At 44.6% G+C, this 12,786-nt stretch overlaps 1 protein-coding gene across 1 annotated transcript; it reads right to left on the bottom strand.

The window, feature by feature from the left end:
• Positions 1-73: 73 nt before the first annotated feature.
• LOC110500180 (sorting and assembly machinery component 50 homolog B) lies at positions 74-12,506 on the bottom strand. The gene is made up of 15 exons (XM_021577383.2): positions 12,312-12,506; positions 11,871-11,984; positions 11,638-11,739; positions 11,423-11,510; positions 11,150-11,256; positions 10,702-10,832; positions 10,063-10,150; positions 9,818-9,946; positions 9,631-9,702; positions 9,451-9,537; positions 9,262-9,332; positions 9,032-9,099; positions 3,456-3,602; positions 1,583-1,724; positions 74-768 (listed from the first exon to the last, which is right to left on the bottom strand). Exons 1-15 carry the CDS (start codon positions 12,330-12,332, stop codon positions 723-725), a joined length of 1,413 nt encoding a protein of 470 aa, XP_021433058.1. The 5' UTR covers positions 12,333-12,506; the 3' UTR covers positions 74-722.
• Positions 12,507-12,786: the final 280 nt, after the last annotated feature.

Below are 12,786 nucleotides of genomic sequence, written 5' to 3'. Positions count from 1 at the left end.
GGTGTTTTAGAACTTTGGATCTGAACAAAGTATTGCAAATGTGCGTTTGTGTATGAGACACCACAAAAAAAGATTAAGGGGAACAAATGTGATTTATTGTGTAACTTAACTTAGACAACATTAAAAAGAAGACTAACAGTAAGAGCACTGGTGGTGGGTCACACTTGGGGTTCCCAACTCTGATTCACAGGGGCTGCTGTGGAGAGGGGGAGTCAACTCTCAATTCTACACGTCAAATAGCAGAACTGACCGTTTTGACATGAGTTGTCAATTCCCTTCCATGGGCTAAGTGAGTTGTCATCAAAACAAAGTGCTGGTTATATGCTCTCCCATTAAATTTGATCCCTTCTGTTGCATCAACATATTGACATGTACAGGATTCTATTGACAAATCAGTTGGCAAGAGTTCTAACACAGTAAAATAAATCTAGAACCAAAACCAATAGTCACTTCCCTATGGATAGGGCATTCAGCAGTCCTGGAAGGCAGGGGAGATATACACCCAAATCTCTTTGGCCAGAAACGTAATTGGTTGGTGGAAAAGTAACACAGCAAACATAGTGGATATCATTGGTTAATATCAAAAAAGGGGGCGGGGCACTCCAGGACTGTGCATTCTGATAGGCTCCCACAGCTAGCGTTATATTCAACGGATAACAAGTGACAATGCTCTTCTCCCATCGTGCTCTCTGCTGCTGGACCCGGGCGGCAGGGTGATGACGTCACAGGAAACGGATTCCTGCTCCAAACTGGACGCCGTCGCATATCCTGAGGCAGGGTCGGAAAAAGAGGGAAGATGAGCCCAAGAAAAAAGTTTTGGGACCTATGTGCCGCACGTGGTGTATGTGTCTAGCTAGGTGTTATGGCTTGTGTGTGTTTATTTAGAGCATATATGAGCAGTATGGCATTGCAGCAATAACACCTCTCCTCTCTCATCTCTTGTTCTATCATCTCTGCAGTGGTGGAAAAAGAACCCAATTGTCATACTTGAGTAAAAGTAAAGGTACCGTAAAAGCAAAAGTCGCCCAACTTTAGTAAAAGTATTTGGTTTTAAATATACTTCAGTATCAAAGTAAATGTAAATAAATCATTTAAAATTCCTTATATTAAGCAAACCAGATGGCACAATTTATGTTATTTGAAATTTACGGATAGCCAGGTGCAAACTCCAACACCATTTACAAATTAAGCATTTGGCATTAGGGATGATCAGTGATGTTCTCGAGTGTGTGAATTTGACCATTTTCCTGTCCTGCTAAGCATTCAAAATGTAACAAGTACTTGTGGGTGTCAGGGAAAATCTACGGAGCAAAGTGGAATGCAGTGAAGTAAAAGTCTAAATAGTAAAGTACAGATACCCCCAAAAACAACTTAAGTATTACTTTCAAGTTGTTTTACTTAACACTACTGCATCTCTGTGAGTGTATGAGAGTCTTCTCGCACACTCTTTTCTAGAGCGCTATATTTATTTCACCTTTATTTAACCAGGTAGGCCAGTTGAGAACAAGTTCTCATTTACAACTGCGACCTGGCCTACAGGAGTCGAGTCTGACCTGCTCCTCCAAATGTCTGTGTGTTGTACCTGTCTCCACTCTGAACCCCCATGGGAATGCAGTAGTTGAGCTCCAGCCTGGCGATGTTCCCGAGACGCAACACAATGCCTGCTCCATACGACCAGCGGATACACTCCGCCAGCCTCTGTAGGTGTGCTCTTGGACCCTCTCCTGGGGACAGGAAACACTTACACATAAGAAGAGGCACAAAAAGGAGGCAGAATGCACACAGATGCACAAACAGACAATTGAACATTTATTTGCAGTATGTACTGTAAGTACAGTTGAAATCGGAAGATCACATACACCTTAGCCAAATACATTTAAACTCAGTTTTTTACCATTCCTGACATTAAATCCTAGTAAAAATTCCCTTTCTTAGGTCAGTTAGGATCACCACTTTATTTTAAGAATGTGAAATGTCAGAATAATAGTAGAGAGAATAAATAGTAGAGAGTTGTTATTTCTTTCATCACATTCCCAGTGTGTCAGTAGTTTCACATACACTCAATTAGTATTTGGTAGCATTGCCTTTACATTTTTAACTTGGGTCAAACATTTCGGGTAGCCTTCCACAAGCTTTCCACAATAAGTTGAGTGAATTTTGTCCCATTCCTCCTGACAGAGCTGGTGTAACTGAGTCGGGTTTGTAGGCCTCCTTTCTCACACACACTTTTTCTATAGGATTGAGGTCAGGGCTTTGTGATGGCCACCCCAATACCTTGACTTAGTTGTCCTTAAGCCATTTTACCACAACTTTGGAAGTGTGCTTGGGGTTATTGTCCACTTGGAAGACCAATTTGCGACCAAGCTTTAACTTCCTGACTGACGTCTTGAGATGTTGCTTCAATGTATCCACATAATTTTCCTAACTCATGATGCCATCTATTTTGTTGATTGCACCAGTCCCTCGTGCAGCAAAGCACCCCCACAACATGATGCTGCCACCCCTGTGCTTCATGGTTGGGATGGTGTTCTTTTGCTTGCAAGCCTACCCCATTTTCCTCCAAACACAACGATGGTCATTATGGCCAAACAGTTATATTTTTGTTTCATCAGACCAGAGGACATTTCTCCAAAAAGTACGATCTTTGTCCCCATGTGCAGTTGCAAACCGTAGTCTGGCTTTTTTATGGCGGTTTTGGAGCAGTGGCTTCTTCCTTGCTGAGCGGCCTGTCAGGTTATGTCGATATAGGACTCGTTTTACTGTGGATATAGATACTTTTGTACCTGTTTTCTTCCAGCATCTTCACAAGGTCCTTTGCTGTTGTTCAGGGATTGATTTGCACTTTTCGCAATAAAGTACATTAATCTCTAGGAGACAGAGCGCGTCTCCTTCCTGAGCGGTATGACAGCTGCGTGGTCCCATGGTGCTTATACTTGCATACTATTTGTTTGCACAGATGAACGTGGTACCTTCAGGCGTTTGGAAACTGCTCCCAAGGAGGAACCAGACTTGGAGGTCTACAATGTTTTTCAAGCAAAGAGGCACCGAGTTTGAAGGTACACCTCCAATTGACTCAAATGATGTCAATTAGCCTATCAGAAGCTTCTAAAGTCATGACATCATTTTCTGGAATTTTCCAAGCTGTTTAAAGCGACAGTCAACTTAGTGCTTGTAAACATCTGACCCACTGGAATTGTGATACAGTGAATTATAAGTGAAATGATCTGTCTGTAAACAATTGTTGGAAAAATTACTTGTGTCATGCACAAAGTAGATGACCCAACCAACTTGCCAAAACTATAGTTTGTCAGCAAGAAATTTGTGGAGTGGTTGAAAAACGAGTTTTAATACAACCAAAGTGTATGTAAACTTCCGACTTCAACTGTAACTCATCATTAGTTAATGGGGTCAATGAAAAACAGAACATGGACTAATATGAAGTTCAGGGTTCCCACCGTAGTTGAGGTTGCACAGGTTCCCAGCGTTGAGAAAGAAGTGTGTCCTGAAGAGGTCTCCGAAGCCACCCCGGCCCGGACGGAAGGGCAGAGGAGTGTACAGGTGGAGCCCGCCTGCCCAGTACGCCTCTCCCCCCAGGTAGTCACCTGCAGTAACACAAGTAAACCCTTACATTTCATCATCATGACTCCAGGCAACTTTTATTTATTTTATTTCAACTTTATTTAACCAGGTAGGCTAGTTGAGAACAAGTTCTCATTTACAACTGCGACCTGGCCAAGATAAAGCAAAGCAGTGTGACACAAACAGACTTATACATGAAATAAACAAACAGTCAACAATCCAATAGAAAAAGTCTATATACAGTGTGTGAAAATGAGGTAAGATAAGGGAGGTAAGGCAATAAATAGGCCATGGTGGCAAAGTAATTACAATATAACAATTAAACACTGGAATGGTAGATGTGCAGAAGATGAATGTGCAAGTAGATACAGTGGGGAGCAAGATACATAAATAAATAAATAAACAGTATGGGGATGAGGTAGTTGGATGGGCTATTTACAGATGGGCTATGTACAGGTGCAGTGTTATGTGAGCTGCTCTGACAGCTGGTGCTTAAAGTTAGTGAGGGAGATATGTGTCTCCAACTTCAGTGATTTTTGCAGTTCTTTCCAGTCATTGGCAGCAGAGAACTGGAAGGAAAGGCTGCCAAAGATGGAATTGGCTTTGGGGGTGACCAGTGAGATATACAGTGCCTTGCGAAAGTATTCGGCCCCCTTGAACTTTGCGACCTTTTGCCACATTTCAGGCTTCAAACATAAAGATATAAAACTGTATTTTTTTGTGAAGAATCAACAACAAGTGGGACACAATCATGAAGTGGAACGACATTTATTGGATATTTCAAACTTTAACAAATCAAAAACTGAAAAATTGGGCGTGCAAAATTATTCAGCCCCTTTACTTTCAGTGCAGCAAACTCTCTCCAGAAGTTCAGTGAGGATCTCTGAATGATCCAATGTTGACCTAAATGACTAATGATGATAAATACAATCCACCTGTGTGTAATCAAGTCTCTGTATAAATGCACCTGCACTGTGATAGTCTCAGAGGTCCGTTAAAAGCGCAGAGAGCATCATGAAGAACAAGGAACACACCAGGCAGGTCCGAGATACTGTTGTGAAGAAGTTTAAAGCCGGATTTGGATACAAAAAGATTTCCCTAGCTTTAAACATCCCAAGGAGCACTGTGCAAGCGATAATATTGAAATGGAAGGGGTATCAGACCACTGCAAATCTACCAAGACCTGGCCGTCCCTCTAAACTTTCAGCTCATACAAGGAGAAGACTGATCAGAGATGCAGCCAAGAGGCCCATGATCACTCTGGATGAACTGCAGAGATCTACAGCTGAGGTGGGAGACTGTCCATAGGACAACAATCAGCCGTATATTGCACAAATCTGGCCTTTATGGAAGAGTGGCAAGAAGAAAGCCATTTCTTAAAGATATCCATAAAAAGTGTTGTTTAAGGTTTGCCACAAGCCACCTGGGAGACACACCAAACATGTGGAAGAAGGTGCTCTGGTCAGATGAAACCAAAATTGAACTTTTTGGCAACAATGCAATACGTTATGTTTGGCGTAAAAGCAACACAGCTCATCACCCTGAACACACATCATCCCCACTGTCAAACATGGTGGTGGCAGCATCATGGTTTGGGCCTGCTTTTCTTCAGCAGGGACAGGGAAGATGGTTAAAATTGATGGGAAGATGGATGGAGCCAAATACAGGACCATTCTGGAAGAACACCTGATGGAGTCTGCAAAAGACCTGAGACTGGGACGGAGATTTGTCTTCCAACAAGACAATGATCCAAAACATAAAGCAAAATCTACAATGGAATGGTTCAAAAATAAACATATCCAGGTGTTAGAATGGCCAAGTCAAAGTCCAGACCTGAATCCAATCGAGAATCTGTGGAAAGAACTGAAAACTGCTGTTCACAAATGCTCTCCATCCAACATCACTGAGCTCGAGCTGTTTTGCAAGGAGGAATGGGAAAACATTTCAGTCTCTCGATGTGCAAAACTGATAGAGACATATCCCAAGCGACTTACAGCTGTAATCGCAGCAAAAGGTGGCGCTACAAAGTATTAACTTAAGAGAGATGAATAATTTTGCACACCCAATTTTTCAGTTTTTGATTTGTTAAAAAAAGTTTGAAATATCCAATAAATGTCGTTCCACTTCATGATTGTGTCCCAATTGTTGATTCTTCACAAAAAAATACAGTTTTATATCTTTATGTTTGAAGCCTGAAATGTGGCAAAAGGTTGCAAAGTTCAAGGGGGCCGAATACTTTCGCAAGGCACTGTACCTGCTGGAGCGCATGCTACGGGTGGGAGCTGCTATGGTGACCAGTGAGCTGAGATAAGGTGGGACTTTACCTAGCGAGGACTTGTAAATGACCTGGAGCCAGTGGGTTTGGCAACGAGTATGAAGCGAGGGCTAGTCAACGAGAGAGTACAGGTCGCAATGGTGGGTAGTATATGGGGCTTTGGTGACAAAACGGATGGCACTGTGATAGACTGCATCCAATTTGTCGAGTAGCGTGTTGGAGGCTATTTTGTAAATGACATCGAAGTCGAGGATATGTTTGGCAGCATAAGTGAAGGATGCTGTGTTGCGAAATAGGAAGCCAATTCTAGATTTAATTTTGGATTGGAGATGCTTAATGCGAGTCTGGAAGGAGAGTTTACAGTCTAACCAGACACCTAGGTATTTGTAGTTGTCCACATATTCTAAGTCAGAACCGTTCAGAGTAGTGATGCTGGACGGGCGGGCAGGTAGCGATCGGTTGAAGAGCATGCATTTAGTTTTACTTGTATTTAAGAGCAGTTGGAGGCCACGGAAGGAGAGTTGTATGGCATTGAAGCTCATCTGAAGCTTAGTTAACACAGTGTCCAAAGAAGGGCCAGAAGTATACAGAATGGTGTCGTCTGTGAGGTGGATCAGAGAATCACTAGCAGCAAGAGCGTTGATGTATACAGAGAATGTTGATGTATACAGAGAAGAGAGTCGGCCCAAGAATTGTACCCTGTGGCACCCCCACAGAGACTGCCAGAGCTCCGAACAACAGGCCCTCCGATTTGACACACTGATCTCTATCTGACAAGTAGTTGGTGAACCAGGCGAGGCAATCATTTGAGAAATCAAGGCTGTTGAGTCTGCCAATAAGAATGTGGTGATTGACAGAGTCGGAAGCCTTGGTCAGGTCGATGAATATGGCTGCACAGTATTGTCTCTTATCGATGGCGGTTATGATATCGTTTAGGACCTTGAGCGTGGCTGAGGTGCACCCATGACCAACTCTGAAACCAGATTGCTTAGCGGAGAAGGTACGGTGGGATTCAAAATGGTCAGTAATCTGTTAACTTGGCTTTCGAAGACCTTAGAAAGGCAGGGTAGGATAGATATAGGTCTGTAGCAGTTTGGGTCTAGAGTGTCTTCCCCTTTGAAGAGGGGGATGACTGCGGCAGCTTTTCAATCTTTGGGAATCTCAGAAGATGCGAAAGAGGTTGAACAGGCTAGTAATAGGGTTGCAATAATTTCGGAAGACAATTTTAGAAAGAGAGGGTCTAGATTGTCTAGCCCGGCTGATTAGTAGGGGTACAGATTTAGCAGCTCTTTCAGAACATCAGCTATCTGGATTTGGGTGAAGGAGAAATGGGGGAGGCTTGGGTGAGTTGCTGTGGGGGGTGCAAGGCTATTGACCAGGGTATGGGTAGCCAGGTGGAAAGCATGGCCAGCCATAGAAAAATGCTTATCGAAATTCTCAATTATAGTGGATTTATCATGGTGACAGTGTTTCCTGGCCTCAGTGCAGTGGGCAGCTGGGAGGAGGTGCTTTTATTCTCCATGGACTTTACAGTGTCCCAGAACTTTGAGTTTGTGTTACAGGATGAAAATTTAGGCTAGCTTCTTCAACCATTAGCTTTCCTAACTGCCTGTGCATATTGGTTCCTAACTTCCCTGAAAAGTTGCATATCATGGGGGCCATTCGATGCTAATGCAGAACGCCACAGGATGTTTTTGTGCTGGTCAAGTGTAGTCAGGTCTGGAGAGAACCAAGGGCTATATCTGTTCCTGGTTTGACATTTTCTGAATGGGGCATGCTTATTTAAGATGGTGAGTAAGGTACTTTTGAAGAATAACCAGGCATCATCTAATGACGGGATGAGGTCAAAATCCTTCCAGGATACCTGGGCCAGGTCGATTAGAAAGGCCTGCTCGCTGAAGTGTTATAGGGAGTGTTTGACAGTGATGAGGGGTGGTCGTTTTACCGCAGACCCATTACGGACGCAGGCAATGAGGCAGTGATCGCTGAGATGATCGCAGTGATCAGAGGTGTATTTTTGGACGGCAAGTTGGTTAGGATGATATCTATGAGGGTGCCCGTGTTTACAGCTTTGGGGTTGTACCTGGTAGCTTCATTGATCATTTGTGTGAGATTGAGGGCATCAAGCTTAGGTCACCTAGCAGCACGAGCTCAGAAGATAAATGGGGGGCAATCAGTTTACATATGGTGTCCAGAGCACAGCTGGTGGCAGAGGGTGGTCTACAGCAAGCGGCAACAGTGAGAGACTTGTTTCTGGAAAGGTGGATTTTTAATAGTAGAAGGTCAAATCGTTTGGGTACAGATCTGGATAGTGAGACAGAACTCTGCAGGCTCTCTCTGCAGTAGATTGCAACACCGCCCCTTTGGCAGTTCTATCTTGTCGGAAAATGTTATAGTTAGGGATGGAAATTTCAGGGTTTTTGGAGGTATTCCTAAGCCAGGATTCAGACACGGCTCTGACATCCGGATTGTCAGAGTGTGCTAAAGCAGTGAATAAAACAAAGTTAGGGAGGAGGCTTCTAATGTTAACATGCATGAAAGCAAGGCTTATACGGTTACAGAAGTCAACAAATGAGAGCACCCGGGGAATAGGAGTGGAGTTAGGCACTGCGGGGCCTTGGTTAACCTCTACATCACCAGAGGAACAGAGGAGGAGTAGGATAAGGGTATGGCTAAAGGCTATAAGAACTGGTCGTCTAGTACGTCGGAACAGAGAGTAAAAGGAGCAGGTTTCTGGGCAAGATAGAATAGATTCAAGGCATAATGTACAGACAAAGGTATGGTAGGATGTGAATACAGTGGAGGTAGGCCTAGGCATTGAGTGATGAGAGATATGGTCTCTAGAAACATCCTTTAAACCAGGTGATGTCATTGCATGTGTGGGAGGTGGAACTACAGGGTTGGCTAAGGTATATTGAGCAGGGCTAGAGGCTCTACAGTGAAATAAGACAATCACTAACCAGAAGAGCAATGGACAAGGCATATTGACATTAAGGAGAGGCATGCTTAGCCGAGTGATCATAAGGGTCCAGTGAGTAGTGAGGCTGGTTGGAGACACGGCGATTCAGGCAGCTAGCGGGCCGGGGCTAGCAGAAGGGCCTCAGATGGGGCTCCTACTGACCCACACCTGTGCACCACACATGTCTGTTCAAATAAACAGAGAGCACGTGACCTCACCCTCGCTCTGTGGGCCAATGCTGTACATTCCAAATCCTCGCACACTGGTGGGACCGCCCAGATAGAACCTGGACAATACAGAAATATGTCAATGACAGGCCAAATGTCACTCAAATCATCCCCTAAACACTCAATGATAAATACTTCACAGAATGAGTTTTAACTCAATGGCGCTACCTAGCAATTTCTATCAAAGCCATGTGCCATGAATCTGTTGGGAGTGGTCCTACCTGTCAGCGATGGAGGATGGTCTACCTCCAATTGGGAGGAGACACCCACCCCAGAGAGAGGCGGAGAGGACCTGAAAGAGGCCACCAGGGTCATGTTATATGACATGTTAACACTCAGGTACCCATAATTCACTTCCCATTTGTCCTGGCTATTTCCCCCATGTTAGGGACTAAGTAGTGTTCCCTTACCGAGTCCCAGACCAGCCGTCTGTTGACCTGCAGCTCAAAGTCCTCCTTCAGGAAGCTTGCATCTCCGCCTGTATAGCCAGCCAGCTCCTACAGAGGGCAAGACAACACACATCAGCATGGCCACTTCATATAGATCTACAGTGGTGTATTATGCAGAGGAAGTCACATACACAAACATACCTGGTTGATCCTCAGTAAGGCACCTTTCTTGGGGAAGATGGCAGAGTTCCTGTTGTCAATGGACATGGTGTGCTGCAAGACAACTACCGTCAGCGGATTGATTCAGATTCTTGCTATTTTGAGAGTGAAGATCATTAAGGGTTAAGATTATTAGATAAAGGGAACTGAGAGACAAAGGGCTTTGTACCGAAAGGGCAGACTTGAGGGTGTGCCCGCTCTCTTCTCGCACGGCGAAGGAGGCACTGCGTGCCAGACAACCCAGCTCCCGCCACACACCCTCCCACTTCAGAGTGTGGTTGGTCCTCCACAAAGGAAACTATAGGAGAGTGAGAGAGAAAGTTATCCCTGTGGAAATTCAAGGCAGATAAAATGAAAACAACAAATGTGAGACACACAGACCCATACAAACACACACAGTAGGAGTCCTCTTACATTGAGCTCAGTGGAGACTCCTCTGTCTGTCTCTTTGAGGGAGCTCCATGGAAACTGGCCTGTGACTTTGTACAGGTTTAGAGTGAGGCTGCAACAAGACAACACCTGTCAGGGCCATGATCCATCAGTGATTGTCTCATTACTGAACTATGTTCAACATAAAGGTTATAAATACATCACCATGGCAACATAACATACTGTCAATATGACCACTGAGGGAAACAATCAAACTTGAAACAAAATGGCAGCCATTACACCACAAGTGCTATTTTGTTGTTGTAATATTTACTGCCTTTATCTCCCCAATTTCATGATTACGATCTTGTCTCATCGCTGCAACTCCCTAACGGGCTCTGGGGAGGCGAAGGTCGAGTCATGCGTCCTCCGAAACATGACCCGCCAAGCCTCGCTTCTTAATCATCCGCTCGCTTAACCCGCAAGCCAGCTGCACCAATGTGTTGGAGGAAACACCGTTCAACTGACGACTGGTCAGCTGCAGGATCGAACCACAAGCTGCAGGGACACCACAACACTGTGATGCAGTGCCTTAGACCGCTGCGCCACTTGGGAGGCCTGCAAGTGCTATTTCAATTTTCTATCGACACAGAGAGCAAGGACAGCAGTGTTCACTGTTCGTACTTGCGTTCGAAGTTGCCTGGCTGGGGCTTGAAGAAGGACAGGCCGTAGGAAGTCTCCTTGGTCCCGTAGGAGAACTGGAAGGTTAACTTTTCAGCACGGCCAAACACGTTAGGAAGCTTCACACCCAACACCTGGAAGACAGAGACAATGTTACTCCCAGGTCAGGGTCTCACCCCTGTTCTACCTGTCTGAACGTACATTACCACACAATGCACCTATTTGGAAGTGTTTGCAGTGAAAATGAGTCAGAGAAGCTGCTTAACTGGTCTGTCTGCAAACATTCTGGAAATCACCTCTATAATCGCACGATTGTATTTAGGAACGTCTTCCCTGGGTCATTGCGACAGGGGTTTCAATGAACAATATTGTGTGATGCTTTGTTATAGCTCTCCTGTAAGTGTGTGTGTGGGTGAGAGAGAGTGGTGTTTCTGTGTGTGTATTCTCTCACCATGCTGCCCTCGTTGTTGCCGACCATGGTGTTGTAGCTGCCTGTCAGCCTCTTCATCTCTGTCACCTCGAACGTCACATCCAGACCATTGGGCAACGCATCCGCACCTGGGAGGGGTAGACCAAAACAGACCGTGACCACAGCTAGACTAACAGAGGGCTCCTCTCCAGTGACACAAATATATATTTACTGGTTATCCTTTCATATTGGCAACATCTCATGGTTGAGGTATTGTTTCAGACACACACACATGTTTATGGGCGCACACTGTACCATCTGATGTATCAATGACGACCTCCACCTCCTTGAAAATGCCCAGACGCAGCAATTTCTGTCTGGCAATATGAGACTTCTTCATGACCTGTCAAAGACACAACAAACAGCTTTTAGCACAGATGTTTCCCCTTAAATAAGGGAACATTTCAGAGTGTGTATGTAGGTTATGTGTGCATGTTCAAGTATGTGGAGTCCAGAGTGCTCATACTTACATCAATAAGGTTTTTAGCTTCGAAGACCTCTGAGATTTCATAGCCCAGCAGATCCTCTTTCGTTCGGCCCAAGCCCTCAATGTTGACATGTTGGACAACAACCTGCAATGAAGGGCCAGATTCTCAGCATCCATTCCAACTAGGTGATCAATGATTTACTCAGCTCCCTTTGCTAATGAGATGACCAACAACTTGTAATGTGAGTAACGTTAGCTTGGATAAGAGATGCTTACGTCTTTGTTTTCCAGGACTTCCTGTTTAGTCTCATGTTCTGCCTCCTGCACCTCAATCATGTCGTCGGGATGAACGCCCATGTCACGCCCGTGCATCGGGAGAGGGTCCATACTCTGAATAGTGTCGAGAAAGTAGAAAAATCATGTGAAGATATGACCATGCTTAAATAGCTACCTAGCTAGCTTCGTTCTGTCAAGGTGGTACATTTGCTAGCATTCTGAAAGATCAGACACAATCCATATTGCATAACATTACATACAATATGGTAAAATAACAATTTGCCTCATGTCATACAACTCTTCGCCATTAATGTAATTTATGTATCTAGTCCACGGCCTATGCGTTCGTCCATAGTACACCGCAATACAATAGACACTGAACGGGGAGGTCATGCAGAATTTCATCCCCACGTTCCGTGGTTGTAAGAAATTAAGATTTACCCTGGCGTGGACAGTCCCCATGGTGACGTCTTTGTCTTGAAAAATATCCCGTTTGATAAGTGAATGTTTTTTAACAGGCCTATTTAGAGGAGAAAGACACTACTGACAATGGCTAGATTTTCCAGGTCCAAGCCCCCTTCAAGGGAGACGCCATGACACTTTGCGAAGCCTGCTCTGTGCACAGTGATTGGTCAAACATGTGCCTTTATCACTGACTGGTGGGCGGGACAAAACCAGCGCACTGACGTAATGTGTCTCGAGACCAGCAGAGGACAGTATCCCTACACTCAAACTTCAGCCCTGTGTAAAGTTCCTGCTCTGAAGGTGGCAAGTCCAATACTGTGCAGGAGTTGCACTTGCGTGCATTATATTTACAGATAATGTTGGTCCCTTCAGATGTATGCTTCTTATGACTTAATTTATTTCAAAGTATTTACATTGCACTGCAAAGAATGACAAGAATATGCCTACCCAC

Source organism: Oncorhynchus mykiss, chromosome 21 (assembly GCF_013265735.2).
Source record: "Oncorhynchus mykiss isolate Arlee chromosome 21, USDA_OmykA_1.1, whole genome shotgun sequence".
NCBI lineage: Eukaryota > Metazoa > Chordata > Actinopteri > Salmoniformes > Salmonidae > Oncorhynchus > Oncorhynchus mykiss.
The sequence above is the reverse complement of the archived record's forward strand: the minus strand, read 5'-3'. Positions and strand labels throughout refer to the sequence as shown.

Bases quoted from the DNA above. Each gene is read 5' to 3' on its own strand.
- LOC110500180 (XM_021577383.2), bottom strand. From the start codon at position 12,332: ATGGGGACTGTCCACGCCAGG. The intron at 9,703-9,817 runs GTACAAAGCCCT...GTTGTCTTGCAG, and splicing joins CCCTCAAGTCTGCCCTTTCG to CACACCATGTCCATTGACAA. The intron at 769-1,582 runs GTACAACACACA...ACCCTGCCTCAG, and splicing joins GGGGTTCAGAGTGGAGACAG to GATATGCGACGGCGTCCAGT.